The 27,796-nt window shown below is 35.6% G+C and overlaps 2 protein-coding genes across 6 annotated transcripts in view; one reads left to right on the top strand and one right to left on the bottom strand.

The window, feature by feature from the left end:
- IDNK (IDNK gluconokinase) overlaps window positions 1–4,532 on the top strand; it is a 36,960-nt gene extending 32,428 nt beyond the window's left edge. For both annotated transcript variants that reach the window (XM_077148592.1, XM_077148593.1), the window contains exon 5: window positions 352–4,532. In XM_077148592.1, the coding sequence (XP_077004707.1) occupies window positions 352–703 (352 nt within the window). In that variant the 3' untranslated portion in view covers window positions 704–4,532. The remainder of the gene's footprint in view (window positions 1–351) is intronic.
- A 467-nt stretch (window positions 4,533–4,999) lies between these two features.
- The window catches only part of UBQLN1 (ubiquilin 1), a 76,513-nt gene continuing 53,716 nt past the window's right edge, over window positions 5,000–27,796 (bottom strand). For 2 of the 4 annotated variants that reach the window (XM_077148577.1, XM_077148579.1), the window contains exons 3-11: window positions 26,981–27,096; window positions 22,933–23,195; window positions 21,010–21,168; window positions 20,601–20,835; window positions 13,389–13,531; window positions 10,409–10,492; window positions 9,111–9,226; window positions 8,580–8,748; window positions 5,000–6,990 (exon numbers count right to left, since the gene is read on the bottom strand). In XM_077148577.1, the coding sequence (XP_077004692.1) occupies window positions 6,838–6,990; window positions 8,580–8,748; window positions 9,111–9,226; window positions 10,409–10,492; window positions 13,389–13,531; window positions 20,601–20,835; window positions 21,010–21,168; window positions 22,933–23,195; window positions 26,981–27,096 (1,438 nt within the window). In that variant the 3' untranslated portion in view covers window positions 5,000–6,837. The remainder of the gene's footprint in view (window positions 6,991–8,579; window positions 8,749–9,110; window positions 9,227–10,408; window positions 10,493–13,388; window positions 13,532–20,600; window positions 20,836–21,009; window positions 21,169–22,932; window positions 23,196–26,980; window positions 27,097–27,796) is intronic. The other 2 variants (XM_077148578.1, XM_077148580.1) reach the window with 2 other exon arrangements.

The following is a 27,796-nucleotide window of genomic DNA, read 5'->3' as shown; positions in this document are numbered from 1 at the left end:
TGTAAGAGCAGAACCAGCATTTGCTGTGTATTCCTACGTGCCAGACATGTCGATAGATCTTTTCCTTACAACACTTCTGCGAGGCAGGTGGTCTGAATAATCCCAGTTAGCAGATGATGAAATGGTGCTCAGGAAGCTAAATGCCTTGCCCAACGTTGCTCAGTTCACCTGTGGAGCATCTTTAACTCAAATCCAGAACTGTCTGACACTTAACTTTCATTTTGTAATACCTTCTTCTGGCAGGAAAAGTAAAACTTGAGTCCTCAGACCCAGCAGTGTAACGATTATTTTAAATGCCTTCGTCCTTTAAAACCCCATCTATTCATTCACTCATTCATTCATTCTTTTCAGAGATGTGGCCGCAGGGCAGCATGTGGTTCTAGCATGTTCAGCTCTAAAGAAAATGTACAGAGACATCTTAATACGAGGAAAAGATGGTGTGCTTCAGAAATGTGATGACTCAGGAAAGGAAGAAAAGCTGCCAGAGGTGAAGTTCTTTGTGGTCTATCTGAGTGGCTCATCTGAGGTAATCTCTGGACGCTTACACAGAAGAAAAGGACATTTTATGCCCCCTAAGTTATTGCAGTCCCAGTTTGATACTCTGGAGCCTCCATCAGCCCCAGAAAACTTTATCCAAATCAGTGTGGACAGAGATCTTTCAGAGATAATTGCTACCATTATTGAAACTCTGAATATAAAATAACAACTGTATCAGTGGTCTAAAACAGAATTAAGCTTAAATCCCAAAACTTCTTATACCTATTCTTGTCCATATTAAATTCTTTGTAATGTGAACAAATCTTAATGTGTGGAGATTACATGTTTGGATGTATTTTTAGGAATTTATGATATCTGTGACATTAAGCTGTAACACAAGGCAGGGAAACAGGAGAGGGAGCTTTAAATGTAAGGTTTAAATTGGAGTTTAAAATCATGTGACCCAGTTAAATGGCCAAAGGAAATGCCAGATCTATAATTAATACTGGAAATGATTACCTATTTTAGAACATTCTTGATCATGGCAGTGTTTGTACAAATAAATGAGACCTGACTATCCTTGGCATCTTCTAGAATTTGGACTCAGGAGCAGAAATGGAAAATCAAACCTCCACCAGCAAGTCATTTTACACCAAATACCTCCTTATACCTCTCTTCCTTTCTGTTGTTCAGAGCAGTCAGTGGCTCTTAAGCTGGGGTCCGAAAAGGTAGTGACAGAGAATGATCACACATTGCAAATTCTTCAAAAAGCCTACAACAAATACATTTACCAGCAACCTTTGGTTGAAACTATGTCAACTCTAAGTGGTAACATACTGATCAGAAGCTCTGATTAGCAGTTGTAGGTATCTATGAATAGAATTTAAACAAAAAAAATAACTGCTACTTAGAATTTTATCAACAAAACCTTTCACGATATTAAGAAGGACCATTTCTTGAAATCACAAAGAAAGATAGACAATAAAGATTGAGATGGTATAATCTGGGAATGCCTAGAGTGTATAATGATAGTGACTAAATGTACAAATTTTAAAAATGTTTTTGCATGAGGAAGAACAAAGGAATGTCATTACTGCAGGGTGCTGAAAACAGATGGTAATTAATGTTTTAAAATTTCAACTTATGTGTGAGACCAAAGCAAAAAAATGTTTATTTGGTACAAAATTTATATTTTCACTAGTGCATCTCCTAATATAACTTATGTAGATAGTTGGTGGAACAACATAAGTACATGGAACCTTGGGTAGGACACGAGATTTTGTTGGTTTGTCCAGAGTGATGCCCTGATGAATCCAAGATGGATTTGATCAGTGAGTGGAAAAGTATTTGCAAAGGCCCCTTCGGGGAATAGTGAAACAGGGGAAAATTCAACTTTCCCAAGTTGAATTCTGGATATTCTCACAAGCAGTGTGGACTACCAAAGCTATAGGCTGAGCCCCCGGTCTTGGGGTCTGTTCACATGAAGCTTAACCCCACAAAGGATAGGTCAAGCCTACTTAAAATTAGGCCTAAGAGTCACCCCCAAGAGAACCTCTTTTGTTGCTCAGATGTGGCCTCTCTCTCCAGCCAACACAATAGGCAAACTCACCACCCTCCTGTCTACACGGGACATGACTCCCAGGGGTATGGACATTCCTGGCAACGTGGGACAGAAATCCTAGAATGGGGTGAGACTCAGCATCAAGGAATTGAGAAAAACTCTAGAATGAGCTAAGACCCAGCATCAAGGGATTGAGAAAACCTTCTTGACTAAAAGGGGGAAGAGTGAAATGAGACAAAATAAAGTGCCTATGGCTAAGAGATTCCAAACAAGAGTCGAGAGGTTATCCTGGAGGTAATTCTAACGCATTAAGTAGATATCACCTTGTTATCCAAGACGTAATGGAGAGGCTGGAGGGAACAGCCTGAAAATGTAGAGCTGTCTTCCAGTAGCCATGTTTCTTGATGATGATTGTATAATGATATAGCTTTCACAGGGTGACTGTGTGATTGTGAAAACCTTGCGTCTGATGCTCCTTCTATCTACCTTGTCAACAGACGAGTAGAACATATGGAATAAAAATAAATAATAGGGGGAACAAATGTTAAAATAAATTTCGTTTGAAATGCTAGTGATCAATGAAAGGGAGGGGTAAGGGGTATGGTATGCATAATTTTTTTTTCTGTTTTCTATTTCTTTTTCTGTATTGATGCAAATGTTCTAAGAAATGATCATGATGATGAAATACGCAACTATGTGATGATATTGTGAATTACTGATTATATATGTAGGACAGAATGATCATATGTTAAAAATATTGTTTTCTTTCTTGTAATATATATTTTTTAATTTAAAAATTAATTAAAAAAAAACACAGGCCTTGAATATCAAAACCAAAATGAGAAACCACTTCACACTAGGATGGACATATTTAAAAAAAAAAGCGGTGGCAAGAATGTGGGGAAATTGGAATCCTTATGCATAGATTCCCCACTTGTTATTAACTTCACACCACTAATTCATAAGTAAATCTCCCTGGTTCTACCTTCAAAACATACCCCAAATCTGATTACTTCTTACCACCTCCACTGCTACCAACCAAACCCAAGCCCCTATCATCCCTTACCTGGATTATTACTTCCCGCTCCTATCATTCTTTATCCTGGATTATTACTTTCTAACAGTCTCCCTGCTTCCCCCTTACCCATATTTCTCACTTGAAATATTCTGACAGCATCCAGAAACTCTGGGGGTAGGGCCCAGAAATTCATGTGTTAACAAGCCCTCTACCATCAAACTCTTGAATCCCACCCCCAGCACTTCTCCAAACTTATTCCCTACCACTTTTCCCCTGGTTCACCTTGCTCTAACCATCCTCTACTCCTTGTGATATGCAAACAGTTGTCCTCCCACCAACCCTCCATGCATGTATCTTCTTCAAGCCTCCATTCAAATGCCATCTATTGCCAATGGTAGTCTTCTCTAACTATTCCATATAAAATAAAAACACCCTCTTCCCAAACTAACCTCCTTACCATGCCCAATTGTTCTCCAAAGCACTTATAACTACTTGACAGATTATGTTTTATTTATATAGTGTCTCAACATTCTAATATGTAAGCCCCATGCAGACAAAAACTTTATTTACTGCTTCAGCAGCTACAAAAGAGCCTGGCACTCAACAGGTGCTCAATAAATGACTGAGGCAATGGCTGCTTATGGCTGATTAGTTGGGGAGGAACACTTCATTTTATTAAGTCACACCAAGATGATTAATCCCAGAAAAAAAAAACCTGGAAGATAATTGGGGAGGACAGAATATAGCAGTTGACAGCAAAGATTAAGTATTTTGGAGTACATTAATCATTGTGGACTAGCAAAGTTAGACCTCAGAACTGAGCCCAGAGAGAAGGTAGGCTTTATATTAACTGAAGAGATGGATGAAATTCAAGGCAGAGGGAGTTTATCATGTGCAATACTAGAAAAGTGAGATCTGCTATGTGTATGTATTCCCAAAATGTGTTTCCTATTCACAGTATTAACCTGAAAATTGAATAGCCAAGTAAAAAAAGGTCTGATCAAATAGGACTGAAACTGCTAGATTAAATAACTTTAAATGGACTTTCTAAGAGAGGAAGTATAATATGCAGCAGTTACTTGCCTTAACCACATTTTTTCTGTTACATATGCGTGTTCCACAGAACATGACTTAGCTTTAGAGAAATAGGGAAAAGAACAGTCACTAACATAAATAATTTTTATCCATCCTATCGTATTTTGCAATGATTTGCCTACTAAAGTAACATAAAAATATCTCACCAAACAAAAGTCCCATTTTATTACTATTATATTCAAACCAAGCCTGAAACTCATTACTGTGAATACAGAGAGGCCAGTTGTAACTGATTTGATTGTTCAATATATGCTGTATTTTGCTTAGGATGCCACACATTTTCCAAATGAGAAATAAAATCCTAAAATGTTATTTTCACCACTCCATTCTTTATTCAGTTTGTAATGACTCAACATATGAGAACAAGTAAATGTATTTTACTTTTTAAGTAAAAATATTTTGTCTTCTTAATGCTTTTAAGAATTTTAGGTATTTTGACACCCTAACAGATATTCATGTCTAAGATAAACATATTAGAAACAACTAAAAAAAAACACAAAAACATACCAGTGCAGCAGCTGAAGGTATATAAGAGATTATCCAGTCCAGTGTGTGCCCCATAAGCCTCAGAGCCTTTGTGACAATCAAGAAATCACGATGCCTTACTCAAAGTCAATAAGCTAGCAGAACCCAGGATGCCTAACTTCCCCATTGGCTATCATTTTAATACCCACAATACAGTATATGTGCATGTTTAGACTGAGGAAATCTGAAAGAAAACTTAGAGAATAATCTAACATGATAAAATCTAGGGTAAATTAACAGCAATAGCCTTTAAAAGACATGATTGGAAAAATAAATTGGAGACATCTTTTTCTTTCTACAAAAAAGGCAAGACAAACCAAGTGTAAAAGCTAGAGATTTATTGTTATTTTGTGATTAATAAATTGTCAAACTGGTTATGACACTATCCCACACTTTATACCACCATTTGCAAAGTACAAAAGTTTTAAACCAGACCTAAGCATAAGGCAGAAAGAGCAAAGACACGTGAATATATCATCCTTAACACTTACTCTAGTCATGCCTCTATGACTTTTGTACATGTCTTCCTCCTAGGGAAAGTGTCAGAACAGTGCATGGACTGGTGGGCAACATGTTGCAAGCATCTACAGAAGTAATGGAATTCAACTTGTATTTCCCTTGATTTTATTGGCCTGACTCATTTTACATTACTTTAACATTTTAAATTCCTGTAACTGTATATGAGAGAATATAATGACCTAAGAGAATACTGAACCAGAGTCAGCCAAATATATTTCTGACTCCAACATTATGTTTTAATTGGTCCTAAAGGAATGTACCACCCCAACAGTTTCAAAGTTAGGTAACAGAACTTCTTTGGGAAGAGAAGAAAAAGGCTGTAGAATGGCCAAATATTCTCAACATTGTTAAAACGGCTCTTTGTTTTTCAACCCTGAATGATACTTCTTTACTACACTATATGCACAGAAATCCTAATAAAATCTTGGTTGCCAGTATTATCTAGGCTGGCCCAATCCAAATAGATAGACCCCCCTCCCCCGAATCTCCCTTCTCTGAAGCTCTGAAAAGCACAATATTTAACTATTTCTTAAGAGAACTATGAAAACACTTCAGAAACAAGTGGCTCACAAATCATTTTAAATTCATGTATTGCCTGTGCATGAGAAAATGGATAAACCCAAAGTCTTGTTCTATTTTTATATGGCGGTTAAAAGTAACTGAAACATCACAGCACTTTCAGTGAAAGCAACATTTCAATTACAAATTGTAATGCCTGTTAAACTATCTATGGGAGAAGCAGAAAAGTCCTAGGCAAATGCACTTTGGGATATACTGTAGTGCTCTTTTATTCTGCACAAAAGATAAAGGTAATTTGCAACAATCTATGAATGTTGAGACATTACATTTAAAATTTTCTGTATAATTAAATGTCCTTAAAGAGACCACCAAAATCAGCTCTTCTTCTGCATTGTCAACAAACGTAACTGGCACTTCTGCAGACAGGTGTTTATCAAAGATGCTGTAAGATTCTATACTGTTAGGAAATACATAGCCTTAAGAGTATTTCCTTTTATTTCCTTTTTTGGTTACAGGTATTTTGCTCAGATAACCTATTGCAAGTTAAGTTTTTAGAAATGCAGTTCCAAATGTGTATACTATATTGTATACAAATAAAGCAAAAACTGTCAGTAGTATAAATCTTACAGCATTTTGTTTGCCAAAAATACATGCCAATGTCACAATAAGCACTACTGTACCACAAAGTATAGAGCGCGCAAATGATTTGCTTCTTTTTAATGCTTTTATTCTACATAAATTACTACCACAGGCTAATATTTAAAAAGCAAATAAACCGGACAGATGCAGGACAAAAATCAGTTCACCCAACTATAAAAGGTGATATCTGTTTTTAAAAAATTACAATAAATGCAGAAGTGTTGAATGCATGCAGTAGCCTTAAATGGGAAAAGAAAAAAAAAAAGCATTGATTCCCACTGTTCAAAATAAACAATAAACAAAAACCCACACAAAAAGAAAACCCACACATCTTACTGCATTCCACCTTAAAATGTATCATATTGGGTTTGTTTATAGAACAGCACAGAACTTGAAGAGTCTAAGTGAAATAAAGCAGGTATTTTAAAGATTAAGAGCCGTTATCAAAAATAAATTACATTTTTTCAAGATACAGAAAATGCTGCTATGATGGCTGGGAACCCAATAACCTTTCAATAGCCGCATTGATATCACCTCCTGTTGCTATTAGTGCTTGCAAGTTTGCTTCACGGTTCAAAAATCCCATTGCACTGAGCTGCTCCAGTTGTTGCTGAAATCTGACTTCTGGATTCTGTAGCTGTTAAAGAAAAAAAAAATTTTAACCAAACTCTAAGGAAAACCATTCCATGTCATTCCTAAATGACTTTCTAAAATCTTGATTTGCTTTTAAAAATATATGCTCGTTTACTGAACTTTTAAAAACACTGGTTCTCTCTTAAAACATATTCAACATATTTAAAAGTCCATTAGTACTTTATTTTAAATTGTCTAGGTTATACCTATCAAGCCAATAGATCACATTGCTATATGCCAAAAAGGGGTGGGGGTGGGGGTGGGGGTGTAACAAACTTCAAATGTTATTTTAGATAAAATCAAGAGGGTCATGAAATGCCGAAAAACAAAGCAGGTCTGCACATCAATGAGATTTATGTGAATTATTTTGTGTGGCTATTGACCAATTAGGTGATTATAAAAGCAAGCTGCTTTTCTTCATATGTAAATTCCCAAAGTTCCAATGAGGATTACAATGTGGGTTCAACTCATCAATTGGCCATTCAACTCTTCAGAGAAGAACTGACTCTTCTCCTATACTATACTCTTATAATCGGGGAAATTCAGCTGTATTAAATATTTCTTCAGACATGAGATAAGACAAAATACATAAATCACTAATCAGTCTTGGCCGAACTGATAATGGAGAGAAGATCTTGGACTGGCTCAAAGTATAGAATAATTAATTCTGCCCAATATCCAAATCCTTTTTTTCTTCTTAATAATTCCATAAACATTTACTGAGCATCTACTATCAGTCAGAACCTATGCTAGGTATTGGAAATACAAATCAGTGTAAAACAGATCCCTGCGCTGTTTACTGTATTTAATAAGGCTTGAAATCAGAAAGTATGCTAGTACAACCTTAAAACATTTTTGCCTGCAAAAGTTTGGTGGTTAACTCACTATAATGGGTTTGAATTTGTCCAAAGTTCACTATCATACTAGCCATCAACTTATTATATATCAGTAGGAGGCACAGTTATAGTAAAGCTAATAAATGTTTGCATATGGAGGAACACTGTTACAGGTTCACATTTTTAGTCCTATTTGTGAGGTGTGTGTATATGTAACAAGTTACCACAGGAGTGAGGGGGAGGGGTGATGGCAGCAACTGAAGTAGTATTTTCTCCAAGTTAAAATACAAAGATTAGGGCAGACAACGGTGGCTAAACAGGCAAAGTTCTCGCCTGCCATGCCAGACACCCGGGTTCGATTCCCGATGCCTGCCCATGCAAAAAAAAAAAGATTAGAATACAGGAATACAGTTCATCTAATTCAATGCTGGAAAAATGTCCAGAGGATACTGGCTAAATTTCTATTCTTCCTTAATAATTTTTTATATAACAAAACATACTTCAAATATTTTTCAAACAATGACTCCAAAGAAATAATGCCTTTCTAAAAATGTTCTGAAATAAAAGGCATTAAGTTGCAGCACTTCTCTAAAATTACGGCAGTGTTTCTTTTCATGAGTAATATATGACCAAAGTTACAATTTTGGTGGGACCATGCTTTAGAATCAACATCCTTAAGACTGTGCAACTTTTTTTTTTTAATTTCTAGTAATATAACATTGAGGAATGCAAAACCTGAACAGAAAATAGTCATTACCTGAGGATTTACGCCAGCAAGAGCCTGCAGCATTTGTTGAATAAACTGCTGGTTTCCAGGTTCGGTGGTTCCTGCTGTGGGACTTGTGTTTTCACTAGGTGCAGAGCTAGAACCACTGGTTCCTGAAGGGCCTCCAGTGCTTCCTAATGCACCCAAGCCAGGGGTAAACCTATGGAAAACACAAATAGTTAAAAGGCCTAAAACTCCTAAATTAAGAGGTCAGACCAGGCCAGGTAATAGATGAGTTGCATTTTAATGTAACATAATGTTAACTATCTTCTTAAAATAAGCCTTTTAAACTTCAAAAACTCTAAACTTAAAAAGCAATCTCAGGCACTGCGATGGCAGCTCAGTGGCAGAATTCTCGCCTGCCATGACGGAAATCCAGGTTAGATTACTAGTGCCTGCCCATGCAAAAAAAAAAAGCAATCTCAACAACAAAAAGGCAGAATCAAAGAAAGACCAGTGCTACTCAGTGAGATAAAGTAACATTATGCATATTCATAATAGTCTGAAAAGGAGCCTGCCTACCCTGGGATGAGGCCAGGGGCTTCCGTTGCTAGTGTCTGCAAGCCCTGTTGAATCTGTAACAGGGCCTGCATTGCTCTAGGGTTTGACATTGCTGATAGTGTGTCAGGATTCTGCATCTAAGAAGAAAGAAAACCAGAGATTACAAGGTTACAAGGTTAGTGGAGGTAAATTTTATGTCTTTTCTCTGCTATGTTTCTGGGCACTGGTAATCCATAATTTCTTTTCTAAAATATAAGCACCTCCTTTCAACAGCAGTTCCTAGTTTAAAAATCATTACTTCACTTCCTCCCAAGTCCACCATGAAAGCCATTTTTCAAGAGAAACAATCAGGATCCCTACTCTGGAAACCAAAATTGTTCCTCTTCTCCAGCAGAAGATAAAAGCATTATTTCTAACAGACAACCTCCAAATGCACAATTTATATAATTTGGTTATATGAAGAAAGCCATATTATGTTCTTTACCAAGTAGTACCTGTCTGTCACTGACATTAACAATTTTACCAATAAGGTATACTCTTAAAACAATAGTTTCAAATTTGAAGTTAATACATGTGTCCTACAGTTTAGTCATTACTTCCAAATATACACCACTTGACTGACCAAGAAAGATAGGTTTATATCATTACAACAGATAAAGGATACTAAGCTTGGATAATGGTTCACAAGCCTTAGAAACATTTGCATACTTAAAAACCTTAGAACTACCAGTTTCAAAAACACCAAGATCTTTTCATTATTTAGATAATAAAGTACCATGGCAATCTGAAGTACATTTTTATAATAAAACCTTCCTTATAAGACAACACTTAATTTTATTCCTGAGAATTCGAGGTTGGGGAAATGAGATCTACACCCCATGGGAAACAAGCATTATAATAGATTTGGTGGAAATTAAGACATTACAAAGAAATCAAACCTGTAAAATAGGATAGGGTAGCTCTTCCCTCTTACTTGAGATTAATTAAAACATAAAGCATTAACATGACACAAAAAAACACTTCAAAGATAGCAAAGTGAAAGGAAATGGTTTATGGTTTTAACAAAGCATTAAAAATCCTAAATTCTCAAAAGAAATAACAAAATGTTTCTTTCCTCAAATTTTATGTTTAAGAAATATAGCAAAAGGGTCAGGAGTGAAATGGGGTTAAGACCAAGCTGAATTCTCTGTCAACTGACAGCATCATGAGATTCTATTCTATGTTTTGTTATGAGCCAGAGAAGAGCAAGGAAAATGTTTACCATCAAACTTTTTCAAGCAAATCATTACAGAAGATAGCTAGCATCTTTTCTTACTCACTTGTTGGAGGAAAGTTGGGAGCTGTTGTCTCATTTGTTCTTGAAGCTGAGGATTTCCAGCAAATAGGGGATTATTCAGCATCATCTATGGGGCAAGTGTTCAAACAATTTTAACTGGAAATATGTGAAATAAGTAATGAACCTTGTTTAATATTCTTAGGCACCAAGTGCCTAAGCTGGCCTTTAAAAAGGAGGAAGGCAGAACACGAATAAAAAAGGAGATGGGAAGATACTGTCCAAAGGGATCTCAGGGTTAAAAAAAAAAAAAGTCTTCTCTCTCAATGAGACTGGTGATTATAATAGAGAAATGCAATATTCTAAAAAAATAAAAGCTTTCATTTCCTTAGGTTTTTCCTTGAGTCTAAGTGAACATTTGGTCTTTAAAGAAAAATGGAAATAACTGGCATCCATGAGAATACATTCTCCGCTACCCTAACAGAATAAACATTAAGCATCAATGCATGAAACGATACATGACTTGTTTAGAAACCTCGACACACAAGTGGCAAGCACAGAGAAAATTCAGGTGTGAAACCACTATTATCTACCTGACTACTTATTACAAGACAGCTAATATTGGGTTCAGAAACTAACAACACAAAACAGAAACCAACATGCCAGAGAAATGAAGCTGCTAAGTGAAGATCAGCCAGGACTAGCACCAATAGATCTCTGGGGAAAGTGTTAAAATGTTTTAAGACCTGAAAGATGAAAATCCATTTAAGAACACCAACATTAGCACGTGGATTTCACCTCATTACCACTAGAAATGAGAAAAGGGCATATTTCCTAATCTTCAAATAGGTCTTAAGAATTAAGAGTCTGGGCCAATATTAACATGTCAGCTACCTGAAAACAGGATTACAATACACTATCAGCATAACCAGAAACTAGTAAATTCTCATAAACTCAGAAAAGACAAACTTTACACCATTTTCCCCAAATGGAGTAAAAAGTCGATGAAAGAAGTCTGGGGGTAAAAATGATCCTTGCCCTGAAGTACTCCACCATATTTAAGTGTAATTATAAACAAATGTTGGAAGGAGACTCCCTATTGTTGAAAAGTGGATCATTTAATTCAACACAATAATGAAAGCATGAAGTCACACAATGTTTTATGAACATACAGTTCTTATTTCAAAGAGACAGTTCTTATTTCAAAGAGACCAATAACTTCAATATCTACATCTCTGTGGGCTCCAAATACTTCTTGATTATGAATATATTAATGGATGTCATATCAACTGTATTGCAGAAAAAGCATTTTATCTTACTCTTTCTCAGGAAATCAAATCTCATTTGATTAGGATAATATTCCTAATTTACATGATTTTATATCACAATTAACCTCATATAAACAAATTCAGAGTGTTTATTATCTAAAAACCAAAGTAAAATATAGAAACAACAAACTTTAATCTGCTGACGGTTAGAGCATAATGACATTCATTCTAGCCTTTTTTTCAATATTTTGCTTTAGAGTGTGAAAGTGTTTAAGTCACTTATAAATATGAAATTATTATAATTATACATATAAATGTACTTATGAAAGAAATTTTAATGTCAAGATGCACATTTAATACTAATTATTAGCCAAATATGCATTTAAGAACATACAACATGATCACTCTATGTGCACAGTTCTCTGTATTTATTCTGAACAAATGCTAGCATTTTATTTTTACTGTCAAAAATGGCTTTGACCAAAGTAATTTGAGGCATTTAATGCTAATAACTTAGTTAAGGTAATTTTTATACAACTAGAACAATCTTTCATAAAACCATCCTACAATATGCAAAATTAAAAGACTGTACAAAAACTCTCCTGAAAATGGGCTTTTTATTATCAATTTCACAAATTTTTAGAGGACAGGTTAGTGCTGAGAATTTTATCTCAAAGACATCTGCTATATACTTCCATTCATATGGCTTCAGAATTTAGAAAATAAAAACTATTTAATTGGAGTTAATGAAGAAAGGTGATTAATTTTAAAAACTTAAAATTGCAGAGATGGGAATAAATTGTAAAGGAAAATATTTCAAACTCCTAACATTCTAAAAACCACTTTTAGTAAATAAACATTACAGATGATCAAGTCTTATTTCATGTTTCATGGTTTGTTTTTTTTGCAGGGGGTTGGGGGGGGTAGAGGTGCATGGGCTGGGCATCAAACCTGGGTCTCCCACATGGCAGAGATGAACATTCTACCACTGAACCACCCGCACCCCTCCACGGGTTCTTTAAGCCCAAGGATTCTGAACCTAGGCTGTATATCAGAAACATCTAGGGAACTTAGGGAAAAAAGGTCCAATGCAATTATATAAAAATTCCTGATGGGGCTTTACTTCTAAAGCTTCCCAAGTGCTTCTTAAATGTGCAGCCAGCCAGGGTTATATTTAGTTATGGGCTCTTCAGAAACAAACTAGAATATGAATTAATGAAGACCAACATATTAATGTCTAGGGAGAAAAATATATAAGTAAAGAACGAAAACATGGTTCCCACAAATCCCCCTTGACTTCAATAAACAATTTTCAGGCTACATTTCTGCTTCTTACAAATACACTTTTTAGGTATGACTTTATCTGAGAATCTGAGTGATCTCATAAATAAAAGTATTTCAAATGTATTAACATTGTTCTAAATAGCTTTCACTATTTGCATATTATTGAAGAGTATGTCTTCAAAAAGGACAAGAATCCAAAACTTTTATACTTATCTCCTAATCTAACACATAGGAGTATGTACTTCTTTCTAGCCAGTGACAATGCAGCGATGATGCTGTTTTAATTATACTCATAATTCTATATGAATTATTTACAGAAAAGAAACTGTCCACAAAATTGTAAATGCAGGTTACCTACATTTCTTGTGTGTTAAGATAGTCTATGCAACACAAACATGCCTCAATTATAATAATTTGATTAGTTTATTTCCGTTTACATACACACAGGCCTTTTCAATTCACTTACAAACTCACCTGTGCAGCAAGGTCAGGGTTCTGGCTTAGTGACTGCATCATGCTTCTCATGTATGGGGCAGATAACATGTTCTGCATAAGTTGTGGATTTTCAGTTATTTGCTGCAACAAGCTCTGCATTCCTGGCGTGTTGAACATACTGGCTGAAAAATTGTTTTGTTTTGTTTTTCAAAAAAAAATGTATTAAAAGCTATATAAACAGAAGTTAGAGCTTTAAAATGTAAGACATACAATTAAAATATACGTAAACTACAATATATATATGAGTCATTTACCAACTTTAGATGCTAGACACTACCTATCAAACTAATAAAAGAAAAAAAAGACTTTTAAATCTAAGATTTCCAAAAGTACATGTCCAACATATACATGTATGATTTAAATTATTCTGGTTGCATTTACAGTAAAATCATATCCTATGGAAGGACTACATTCAAAAGCCAATTTAAGGTAAATAATTGGATATGATCAAATTTAATACTGAAAAGTCTGGTAACATAAAGTACGGAAGTAAGCAAACATGTTTCCTTCAGCATTAAAAAGATTGCTTATTTAGAATCACATTCAGCACTCAACAAGGACAAAAGGCTTCTTGCCCAGGGAAAACAAATGCAGGTCTTCATCCCATTTTCACTATTAGTACTAGTATGCATAAAGTGAAATGGGAGGCATATTTGATATTTGAGGGACCACAGAGCATACCGACTATAGCAGTATCAAATCTAATCTAACTCATGTAATCCTGAGCAAGATATTTAATCTTTTTGCACTTTAGTTTCCCCATCTGTAAAATAGGGAAAATAGCACCTACTTTATAGGCTGTGATGATTAATTAGTGTGAAGTGCTTGCTCCTATTAGTCTTTCATTCTCTTGTTTTTCTTGTCTTTTTAGCTGAGAACTATAGCCCAATTTATGTGAATTCAATATGTGGTGACTTCACTATATATGTAGGCAAACTTTCTGTCAAAACTAATTTGTTCAATTTATACACGTATTTTTGATTTCTGCCTAAATTAACTCAGACATTATTATCAAATTCATTATGTAAACTCAACTCAATTCATTCCTCCATCTACTCCTTTTTCCTTCTTACCTTTTATAAATTTATTATAATTTTGTCATTGTTTATAATTATAACTGGTTTTTCTATTTTCTCATGTTGTTTCAATTTTGAGTCCAAGAATATTTTAAGTCAGGGGTTGGCAAACTACAGTCTAGGGGCACCACCTGTTTTTATACAGCCTAGGAACTAAGAATGATTTTTATATTTTTAAACGTTTGAGGAAAAAAAAAAATCAAACGATCCAACTTCATTGTCATTTATATCTTATCAATGGCTACTTTTGCACTACAAAAGCAAAGCTGAGTAGTTTCACCAGATCATATGTAGCACTCTCATTGCTTAGCATTGCTCCTCAGTGTACCACATGTTGCAGTTTTGAATCGGCATCATTTTGAACATCACACGCTGCCATACCATTTTATTTATTTTATTACGAGAGTACACCAATCATGTCAGAATAAGAAAAAACAGAAGTGGCCTCTAAATATTACTTATAAAACACAGTGGAGAGCCTACATACTCTACAATTCTAATCATAAGAAATCCTGGAAAAGGTTAAACTATAGAAACAGAAAGCAGATCAGTAGTTTTAACAGGCTAAGGATGGGGAAAAGACTAGCTTCAAAAAAAACAGAAGGATACTTTTGGAGGTGATGGAAATGCTCTATATATCATGATTGTGTTGATGTTTGATTTGTACATATAATATAGTAAACACTGATGGATTTCACTGCATGTAAAGTATATCTAATAAAATTGATTTAACAAATTGAAAGAAAGAGAGGTCTGGAGGAGAGTACAGAATTGAAAAGTATTAGCAAGGGTAACTTAAAGGTTAAAAAGTAAGAGAGGGAAAAGAATATATAGATCTTACAAAAACTATTTTCAGCTATAGTGATATTAGATAAAATAGATTCCTGAAATTAAAAACTTGATGTTTAGGAACATAACTCATTACTACAACAAAGTTGATATTTTTATAACTTTTTACTTAATATTTAGAGTATGTATACCATTTTGATAGCTAATCAAATGATATTTAAGATAGTGTTTAATAGAATTTTAAAAACTGAATATCTGTAATTTTTTCCTAGTTTGCTTTAATTTTAAATTGGTTTCTAAGCATAATGTACAAATATAGGCTTCACAGTGCTTAGATACTTAATTTAAATATGCCAATGGATACACTAAGATACCCATTTTTTGTGTTTAAGAATTTATATGTTAATTGTAAAAAATTTGTATCTTTATATTTTCCTGAAATCAAAAACTTGAAAATGTTCAGTAAAATAGGTCATTCCTATAGCAATACTGATATTTGTAATAACTTTCTACTTGATATTTTGAGACTGTTCAGTTTTGAAAGCTAATCAAAAGGTATTTAATTTAGTATTTAATATTGAGAATATAAGAACCATTGATATCTGTATTTATAGATTTTTTTTCCTTTTTTTTTTACATGGGCAGACACTGGAAATTGAGCCAGGGTCTCCAGAGTGGCAGGAAAGGGTTCTGCCGCAGAGCCAATGTTGCACCACCTATTTTTTCCCTTTTTTGCCTTAAATTTTAAATTGGTTTATGATATTTACTATACAAATACAAGCTTTACAATGATTACTGGGACACTTTATTTAAATGTGTCTATGGACAAGCTAACTAAGATACTCATTTTTGATGGTTCTAAGTGTATTGTGTTTTTATTAACTAAAAAACAAAAAACACAGTGGAGGGTGAGCCACGATAGCTCAGCAGGCAGAGTTCTTGCCTGCCATCTCAGAGACCCAGGTTAGATTCCCAGTGCCTGGCCATGTGGGGGGAAAAAAAAAAGAAACTAAGGCTGCAACTAAAATTAAGTCCAACTGGCTTATTTGTCAGCCAAGCAAAGAAACCTGTATACCAGTGGTATTAATTAAATCCTGCATCATCGCAGCAGCAAAATAAATGTGCCCAAAGAAAATTAACTTGTGTAAAACAATCTTTCAGGTAAAACAGCAGACTGAAGCATTAAGGACACTGGGTGCAAACATCAATATTCAAATAAAAACCAATGCAAATAATTGTGGGTTGTTTTCCTTGGTTTTGACAAGGTGACAGAAATTAATACTGCTCAGATTTGAGGAATCAATACCAAGTATTTCTTTGTTTGTTTTCACATGGGCAGGCACTGGAAATCGAACCTGGGTCTCTGGCATGGCAGGTGAGAACTCTGCCACTGAGCCACCGTTGTCCCCCCAATACCAAGTTTTAAGTAACTGAAAAATCAGCCTCTATAAACAGTCTGCATGGAACAATTACAGGTGAAACTATTTTCAAAGAAGTTCAAAAAACACTAATTCAGTACATCCTGAAGTAAAATCTGCTCCATCTGATGGCAAAATACACGTAGAATAGAAAAATTAGTTGGACAAATGTACTAAGGTTGGCAAATTTATAAGGTATTTAAAGACTAAAGTTATTCACTGTCATATTCATCAACAAGCACTCAGTGGAAAATATTTAACTCTATCATGTTACTGACCCAGCAGCAGTAATCACTGGTGAACATGACTCATTCTTGTCTTTTTCATGAGTTTCTGTCAGAAATAGAAGCTCAATATCCTGCTTTATTCAAGTACACAGCAGTATAACAACTCTGCAGAGTTAGTCTTACAGCAGTTCTGTAAGCCAAGATCTAAATTTTTCTGAACAAGAGCGATCCCTTCTGAACAACACCCACCATCATAAAACACTGAATGACTTTGGTAAGTAGCTTTTGCTAGAAACTTGATGTTTCTTAATGAATTCAACCTAAAGTTAACAAAGCAAAACAGACTTTGCACTTGTAACTTATTCTGTGGCAAAGTCATTTCAACAGCAACTGATACTGAATCACAAGCAATGTCAAGCTGCTTTATTACATCCTGTGCTGTCAAAACTTTAAAGCAATTCTGGAGTGATGCAAATGTTCTAAAAATGATCATGGTGAATACACAACTATGTGATGCTACTGTGAGCCCCTGATTATATACTATGGATGGAGTGTATGTGTGTGAAGATTTCTCAATGAAATTACTTTAAAAAAAATGAAAAATACAAAACTTAAAGCAAGAAGTAAAATCTCCACATTCCCACACAAATTTGCAGTGGATGTATGGTTAGAAGTCAAACTACAGTTCCAGTAGCATTTTTCAGATCTTAATGTAAGTGCAAAGGTATTTTCCATATTTGAAAATTCATTTAACTGTGCAATTGAGGAGCTGCTACCTAACCTTCAATTTGGAAGTGATTAATCCACAACGTAATGACATGGTAAAAGTAAAAAGCAAAAAAATGTAACAGGATTCTATAAATGCCCTGCAAGTGAGGAATATGCTCAATTAAAATCATATGCTTGCAGCATGAATACGTATCTATACGAAAAGACATTTTCAAAGATGAAATAAGTAAAATCTCATACATCAGCTTTAACAGATGAACATTTGCAATCAATCTTGGTAACAGAGAAAACTGTAAACCCCAGTTAAGTAAAATGCTATCCCCCCAAAGAATCTCACTCCTCTTATTAGATGTATATGGCAAAATATTGTACCCAATTATTATTATAGTTTTAATTTCATCTAAAAAAAATTATGGAAATTTGTTTCCTCCTGTAATATAAGTTATACTCTTGATTTTGCCTCTTGACCTGCAAAACTACAAGGAAAACTACAAGAGCTTGTCAATCCCCAGCTCTAAGATTTCCTCACCTTCTAGAGCAAGCACTCAAGGCAAAAGAAGCATCAAAAATTTCATCTTTATGTGTACATGTGTGCATACATATACAGATGAGTGCACTGAACTTCAAGAGTTGAGTAACAATCATAACAGCGTACAAATGTGCTGACAATTTGATAGGCCAGCTATGAAGTATCCTCATTTTTGCTGCTTCTTGTTTTCCTCTGATGACAACATGAACATGAAATGTTAAATAAGAGTGTGAAACCATTAAATTAAAAACCTGAGCAACCTTTTATATAGGATATGGCCAGATGAGCAAAAAAAATAAGGATAAAAAATATATGGATATTAGGGGGATGTGCTGATTTGACTCTTGTGTACTCCAGAAAAGTCATGTCCTTTAATCCTCATTTAATATTGCTGATATGGGACCTTTCAGGTCATTTCCATGGAGATGCAACCTACCCAAATATGGGTAGTAACTTTTGATTAGATGGTTTCCATGGAGATGGGCCTTCACCCACTCAAGGTGGGACTGTTTATAGGAGCCAAGTTAGAGGGAACCATTTTGGAAAAAGCTTTATGGCCTCTGGAGATAAAGGACATCACCCCCAGGGGAGTGTCATGAAATAAGAAGTCTGGAAAGAAAGCTAGCAGACATTGCCATGTTCATCGTGTGCCTTTCAAGTTGAGAAACCCTAAATGTCATCGGCCTTCTTGAATCAAGGTATGTTTCCCTGGGTGCCTTAGATAGGATGTTTCTATAGCCTGGCTTTAATTGGGATATTTTCACAGCCTTGGAAGTGTAAACTTGCAACTTAATAAATTCCTGTTTTAAAAGCTATACCAGAAATTCCATTTCTGGTATACTGCATGCCGGCAGTTTTCAAATTAGAACAGAGAGGATAAAGTGTAAAGGATTGGGGCCTGGTGGTTGATGAGAGGGAGCGGTAAGAGTATGGGATGTATAGGTTTTCTCTTTTTGCTTCTTTTTCTGGAGTGATGCAGATGTTCTGGGAATGATCATGATGATGGACGCACAACTATGTGATGATGGTGTGAGCCACTGATTCTACACCATGTATGGACTGTATGTGTGTGAAGATTTCTCAATAAAAATACAAAAAGCATAAAAAATTCTGGGCAAAAATTTGTACAACTGACTGTTTATCAAAAGTTGTTACTGCAGACAATCATGCTATAGTACAGCAACAGTCTACCAGTTAGGAAATCTCAAATTAAATCTTTTTTTTGCCTGCTCTGTGACCTTTTAAAAATGGGGGTAAATCATCTCTCTCAAAAGGCTGCCAGTAAGAATCTAACAGTAAGTAGAATACATAACAGGCTAGTTTTCTGTAAAATCTGTATTATATCCAGTAACCTCAAAATACCCATTACACACTACAAATATATACTGCTCTGTCTAATCACTCTCCTCATCCTGATTTCTTCTCCCAGTACTGAATAAATATTCCTCACCAAGCAACAATTCTTTCCACTTTCTGTGCCAAGACATAGGCATGTTTTAAACATATCCAGGCCATCTTATCTTAAGGAAGTGCCCATGCTTTCATTTCTTCCTATTTATAGGCCAAATATTAGGCCTAAAATATTAACTATGACTACTGATAGTGGGACTAATTCATGAATAAAATATCTGAAAAGGTGGGGAAAAAAAAGGTCATCCACTTATTTTGTCTAGTCAACAAAAATGGATAAAATTCCTATTCTGTTCATGCATCAAAATCTCCTTAAATTTTATATGAACAGATCTTGAATGCCACCATGGAAGATTCTGATCCATGAGGTCTGAGGGTAAGACCTGGGAATATGATTTATGGCAAACTTGACAGGTGATCTGATGCAGCGAGCTTGGCCCTGGTTTCAGGATTAGTGTTTTTTTTTTTCCTTTTTTTTTTTTTTTAACATGGGCAGGCACTGGGAATCGAACCCAGGTCATAGGGCTTGGCAGGCAAGCATTCTTACCTGCTGAGCCACCGTGGCCCGCAAAGGATTAGTGTTTTAAAACCCACTGGTTTAGAATACAAAACCAGACTAAAGCCAGGAAACATATGCTCTAGTGATAACTGAGAGACTATGTGTTTGGCCCCTGGGTACTTCAGTTTCCCTGCCATTAAGATTAGATCACCTCCTTCTTCTCTCCACATCCTCTTATAAGAACATAAAAGCAAAAAACAAAACTGCCTTTAGAAACCTAAAGTGACCCTTTTCACAAGAACGTACAAAAATAATTAACACTAATCATTATATTTAAAGCTTCCTTAAAAAATAGAAAATGAAAAACCAGCATGGTCAATGTAAACATACTTCATAAAAGTTACTTAACAAGACCCCCACCCTGCCAGAGTATAAAGAACAATATTAGAAATACTTCCATTATTCCTATAAGCAAGAACAATAAAGAAAATGGTGCAAGATATTATAAGCATACCTCCTACTCCAGGCCCCAAATTTGGCGCAGTAGTACTCTGCCCACCAGTGCCACTGGAAGTACTGCCACCAGTGCCACCCACAGTGCTGGTGGTGCCACTGGAAGCTGATGAGCTCTGGGAAGCCGGAGGAGCCCATGGGTTGGGTAATGGATCTCTATTTTCTGTACGAGAAGGCTGACTACCTTCACCTGAAGATGTATTGCTCACTAAGGAAGCAAATGGATTACCACCAAACTGTAAAAAGAGATATAAAAATCGTAAGACTAAGATTTTAAATAACACAAAAGGAACATTTTTTAAAACTGAAAAATCACATTATCCATATAAAAAAGTACCTCTCAATCAGGTATACATCTATGTTAAAAGAGAAACTGCTCCTTAGCCTAAACCTTAAAGCCAGCGTCTCACCTGCTCTTGTGCAGCACTCAGCATTGGTTCTTGAATATCAGTGTACATGCGCCGTAAAGCATTATATCCCCCTGGAATGCTTTCCAGGTTACTCAAAGCTCGGTCCTGGTTTCTCATCATTTCCTGCATCATTGCTGGATTCCTGGCAAGTTCCAGGGTCTAAGAAAAAGATTTCAGAAAACAAAAAAAGGATGGAAATATCCACGAATTACTTTAGTTATTAACTGTCATAGCTAATTTTACAAGTTTTCTAATGCCATGAATTAGCAAAGTCTTCAATATTTAAATCAGAAGCTTATTTTAAATAATTCCTGTTGGATTTCATCTCAAAAAGGAGGCCAACATTCAAATAACATCAAGGAGATAGAAATAGGGTGAAATATTGGGTAACTGGAATTGAAGGGATATAGATTGTGCAACAGGACTGATTGTAAAAACTCAGAAATGGATAGCACAATACTGCTTAACTGTAATACAATTATGTCAGAACACTGAATGAAGCTGAATGTAAGAATGACAGAGGGCAGAGGGCCGGGGGCACAAATAAAATCAGAAAGAAAGATAGATTAGATAAAGACTGAGATGGTATAATCTAGGAATGCCTAGAGTGTATAATAATAGCGACTAAATGTACAAATTTAAAAATATTTTTGCATGAGGAAGAACAAAGGAATGTCATTACTGCAGGGTGTTGAAAATAGATGGTAATTAATATTTAAAAATTTTAACTTACGTGTGAGACTAAAGCAAAAAATGTTTATTTGGTACAAAATTTGTATTTTGACTAGTGCAGTTCCTAATATAACTGATGTGGACAGCTTAATTGAACACCATAAGTACATGAAACCTACAGTAGGGCATAAGATTTTGTAGGTCTGTCCAGAATGATACTCCAATAAATCCCAGAGTGATTTGAACAGTGAGTAAAAAAGTATTTGCAAAGTCCCCTTGGGGGGATGGTGAGAAGGGGGAAAATTCTTGATATTCTCACAAGCAGTAGGGACAATTGAAAGCAACAGGCTGAGTCCCCAATCTTGGGGTTTGTTCATATGAAACTTAACCCCACAAAGGACAGGTCAAGACTACTTAAAATTGGGCCTAAGAGTCACCCCCAAGAGAACCTCTTTTGTTGCTCAGATGTAGCCTCTCTCTCCAGCCAACACAACAAGCAAACTCACCACCCTCCCCCTATCTACGTGGGACATGACTCCCAGGGGTGGACCTTCCTGACAACATGGGACAGAAATCCTAGAATGAGCTGAGACTCAGCATCAAGGGATTGAGAAAATGTTCTTGACCAAAACAGGGAAGAGAAAAATGAGACAAAATAAAGAGTCAATGGCTGAGAGATTCCAAACAGAGTTGAGAGGTTATCTTGGAGGTTATTTTTACACATTAAATAGATATCACCTTGTTAGTCAAGGTGTAATGGGGAAGCTGGAGGGAACTGCCTGAAAATATAGAGTGTGTTCCAGTAGCCATGTTTCTTGAAGATCACTGTATAATGATATGTCTTTCACAATGTGACTGTGTGATCGTGAAAACCCTGTGTCTGATGCTCCTTTTATCTACCTTATCAACGGACGAGTAAAACATACAGCATAAAAATAAATAGGGGGAACAAATGTTAAAAAAAAAAAGGAATATTTTCTTAAAAATGAATGCCCATCTCCTGAATTAGATTCACCCTTTATTTCTTAATCTGCAAAATAAACTGTCTGCAAAGATGGTAAAATATACCAGAAATGTGTAAAGTCAAATAGTTCTAATTAGTTCTTTGTTGAATTTTCCTAAAGAAATAATAGGATTTCTCTATTTAGCATTGCCTTCTGTATAGGGTAAGCTCTTTAACCATAGAAAATTAACCTTAAGAAATTGTGTATGATTTTTCAGCCAAATAAACTGAAAGAACTTTCCACATACTTGTCGCATTATATCTGGGTTATTTAGCATATGACTAATTTCTGGATTTCTCTGTATCAACTGCTGCATTTGTGGATTGGCCATAATTAACTGCCTCATCAGGTCAGGATTTGACAGCATGCTCTGGACAAAGGGATTTTCCATGATCTGAACCATCATTTCAGGGTTGGACATAAGCTGCCGCTGCATCTGGCTTTGTAGTTCAGAGAAGTTAGATGTATTCAAACCCAAGCTACTCAGACCTGCAAGCCCTCCAAGGCCACCTAAGAGGATAAGAGGGAGAAAAGACAAACAAATGAAAGTTATACTGATAGCAAAAGTGTTCTAAAATACGAAGATACAAAAATATTAATTAAATCTACTCCGTTACAGAAACCCGTTTTAGAAGAGGAATAAAATTACCACTACTTTCATAAATACCTGTTTAATTGCTACAACTGAAATTAGGTAAAAATTCATTCACTTTGATAAAGTAAATGAAACGAAATAAATTTTCATGTACCAGATAAGGAAAGGAAGAAAAATGAAACATATACACCTGGACTATATTTCAAATAAACCTTTTTCTGTAAGACTGCTTTTATGTTTAGTAAGTAGAATTCATCTATAAACTCTGGTTAGAACCGAGTTGCTGCCAATCAAGGAAGGAGAAAGCAGCCAGGACTTAACACTGGAAATAAATCTTTCTTTGGAGGAATTAAATCACAGAGAAACCAAACAGATACAAAAGGATAATTTAAGGGTTTATCACAAAAATGTTTATTTATTTTGTAAAATTACCTATCCAACCAAATGTCTTCATTTCCTACTTACTGAGCACTTTCTACATATGCCAACAGCTGTGCTACATGCTACCACGTTAGGAATAAGATGCCAAGAAATATAATGGGAAAGACAGATAAGGGGATAAAGAAAAGCACTTGCCTACATGGATGTAAAAAAGCTTCAACAGATATAGTCACAAGGTAAATTTTGGTAGTATAGTGCCCAAGTGGAAGGCAAGAAGACATGATGAAACTTCCCAATGCATTTGGAGAATGAGTAAGTTGACCAAAAAAAATGGGAGGGCTGGGAAGGGGATTTAACACTAGGCACAATAAGCATCACAAAAAGCCAAAAAATAAATGTACTAATGCATTCTTGCAACCACAAAAAATTCAATATGACTGTTACAGCAGTTAGCACCACTCATCCAAGATTCCATGTGAAGCCTTATATTTCCCGCCTTTTGCAGCAAGTCAGAGCCAAAGGACAGGTCCCACACGTGAGAAAAGATCTATGACACTTTGGCCAAAGTACAGAAGGCCCACAGCTTGAGACCTTCAGCTCTCTCTTTTGCCATATTCTAAACGGTGTAGCTACAAGATGGTAGCAGTCCATCAGCTTGAGATCCTAAGGGACTGTGAGGATGGGGGCCTTATTGAGCAGTGTAAACATGTAATATGAAAGAAAGCTTTACAGAATAAAATTAAGCTTTGTTGTAACAAGCCATTGAGTTTGGGGGTTATCTATTACTATAGAATATGCTGTCCTGACTAATGGAAACTGAGATGCAGTAAGAAGTAAGGATGGGGAAAAAAAAGAAAAAAGAAAGATGAAAAGGTAACAAGGGCTAAATCACAAAATCCTTGAAAGATCCAAATAAAAATGTTGAGGGCCTGTGTGCTGGTTTGAATCTGTGGTGGACCCCAGAAAAGCCATGTCCTTTAATTCTCATTCAATATTGCTAGGTGAGACCCCAGAAAAGCCATGTCCTTTAATTCTCATTCAATATTGCTAGGTGAGAGCATTTTGATTGTTCCCACGGAGATGTGACCCACCCAACTGTGGGTGGTAACTTTTGATTAGATGAGTTCCAAGGAGGTGTGTCACCACCCATTGAAGGTGGAATCCTTTAAAAGAGGAAACATTTTGGAGCGAGTCCTTTTTGTAGAGCCATCAGACAGCCAGCAAATGCCGTCATGTTCGCCATGTGCCCTTCCAGCTGAGAGAGAAACACTGAAATTCATCGGCCTTCTTGAACCAAGGTAATCTTTCTCTGGATGCCTTAAATTGGACATTTCTATAGACTTGTTTTAATTGGAACATTTTCTCGGCCTTAGAAGTGTAAACTAGCAACTTATTAAATTCCCCTTTTTAATTTATGGTATATTGCATTCCAGCAGCTAGCAAACTAGAACAGCCTATATCAAGGGAGCAGTATTAAAGAATAATTATATGAGGAAAATTACATAAAAGAACTTCTTGTGCAAGAAAACTGGTAGGTAAGAGGTAGTAGTTTTGAGAAAAAAAATAATGGGTAGTTCACTTTTTTTGTTTTCTAGGGAGCCATATACAGGCTAAAGTACTAAAAAGAACATCAAATCGTATCTAAGAGAGTTGAATACGAGGCAAGGAGTTTAGAAGTAGTGTGCAGATTTGAAAGTCTTCGGGACGTCCCTCAGGGAGAATACGGAGTGAAGAAGAAAGGCAAAACTAACCTCTGAGGAACAATACCAGCATAAGAAAAAGGAAGAAATGAAATCCATTAGGTGACAGGGAAAAAATGGTCAGAAAATTAGCCAGGGAAAATCCGTATCATGGGTGTTAAAAGAAAATTTCAAAGACAGAATTGGTAAGCATTAAGAGAGCTTGATTTAAAGTACGAAAAATATCCATTAAATCTGCCAGAGTTCAACAGTGACCTTAGCATTTTCAATGAAATTTATAGTGATGGGGGCAAAACCAGAAAGTATAGTTTGATTCCTCCCCCACTCCCCACCTTAGTGAAAGGGAAACAGAGAAAGAAAACATTTTTTCTAAAGATGGCTGACATGGGAAGGAAAATAAAAGGTGATACTGAGATTCTGTGGCTTTTTCAAAAGGGAGAAGAGTCAGCAAAAAGGGAAGCTGAACATATAGAATGAATGGAATAATTGAGGGAGGAAAGCCATTAACATGGGAAGGGACAGGAATGAAATTTAAAATGAGATTAGGGATGGGGCAAATGAGACCATTATCATCTGGATTTGAGAAACCAGGGAGCTGTATGGTCTCAGACATATTAACTAAAGCCACTACAGGCTTCAATTTCTTTGCCTAAAAAGGGAGGAGGGAAATGATTTTACCTCTATGATAACACCCACGGGACTGATCACCTAGTAATTTCATCCTAATCTCTCTAGATTGTTCGTGTTAATAATTTTGCCATCTATAACTCAGATGCCTCAACCAAAAAAGACTACTGAGACTCTAAGATCTTTTTAGAAAAAAGGAGCAGCAAACAAACAAACAAAAAAAGGCAAATGCAAATCCATGCCATGTCCTTCCAACATATATTTGGCACAGTAGGACTAAATTACCATAAAGTTCTTTCTGGAAGGGATAAAAGATGTGATTCTTGATATGTGAAAATTATACATATTTAAAAAATGCAATTTCAAGGGAGCATACTACTCATGCAACTTAAGAACTGAAAGAAACATTAAGCCATTTATCTATCCAATTCAGCTTTTGTTAGCGTCAGCGTATTTTTTAACCCAACAAAATCTTTCACAGAACTTCAGTATATAAAATTGATATAGGAAAAGTGACTTTGGCTAATGCAGAAAAAGATCCTTCCTTAATTACTTGGCTTGATCCCAAAGCCCCAGCCCTTCTACAGCTGTTCAGGACAGTTATTAAATCACTAATACAGTCTGATCCTTTTTCCTTTTACATATATGAGAAAATTATATTCAGAGAGCTAGCTTATGATCAGTAATAGCTACTCTTTCTTAGATTCAATTATCGAGTTCAGATCAGGGATATGTATAATACCAATCTTTCATTAAAAAAAAAGTCATTTTTTAAGTAAATGTAACCTAACCCAGCACATCTGGATCCTCAACTATTTCCTTAATACCTACAACTACGGAAGTAAACTACAGAAGTAAGTTATTACAAGTTTTGTGCATCTTTGTTTTTTTCTTTTATATTAAAGTGACATTTTATTCTTGTCATTTATCATCAAAACTACCTTGGGTGTGGGGAATTCTTTCATCCCCATAAAAATCACTAAGACACTTACCTAAACCAAAAGGGTTACTAGGGGCAGAACCAGATGTGGAGCTACTATTAGGAGCAGATGATGTGGTAACATTGCTTCCAGTGGTGTTTGTTTGCTGAGCTGAATGATCCTGAGGCCTAGGAAAAATGAAATGAAGTCACAGCATAAACAGTGGAGTTAATTATTTTAAAAAGAATCTCTGAAGTTCCCACACCCAGAAATAAAGTGTAAGCTTTCAGACCAACTCAAATTACCAGTAAGTAAATATCCTGTGATAACTTAGCATTAAGAATACAAATACAAAGAAACGTAGCAAAACATAAACCTAAAAATGTAAAAAAAAAATCTAAAATACATGATTACTTATATTCCATTACTGTTAATCATACTGATTATGTAAAAGGAGCTAGGTCACCTCAAAGAGAATCAATGATCCAGTCATGCCCACAAAGCTTGGTGTGGTAGTTTGAAACTATATGTACCCCAGAAAAGCATATTCTTAGAATTAATCCATTTCTGTGGGTGTGAATCCACTGTAAGTAGGATCTTGTGATGAGGCTACTTCAGTTAAGGTGGGACCCACTTCATTCAGAATAAGTCTTAATCCTCTTACTGGAATCCTTTATAAGAAAACGAAATTCAGAGAGAGGGAGAAAAGCCACTAAAACAAGAAGCTGAAATCTATGAAACCCAGAGGAGAAGCAAGAGAGCAGAAGGTGCCATCATATGCCCTGCCATGTTGCAGGAGTCAAGAATCATAGGCAATCAATCTTCGAGAAGAAAGCAATGCCCTGATGATGCTGCACTGAATCTGAACGGTTTCACAGCCTCAAAACA

This window comes from Tamandua tetradactyla, chromosome 2, assembly GCF_023851605.1.
Source record: "Tamandua tetradactyla isolate mTamTet1 chromosome 2, mTamTet1.pri, whole genome shotgun sequence".
NCBI lineage: Eukaryota > Metazoa > Chordata > Mammalia > Pilosa > Myrmecophagidae > Tamandua > Tamandua tetradactyla.
This window is presented reverse-complemented; position numbering and strand designations above follow the sequence as displayed.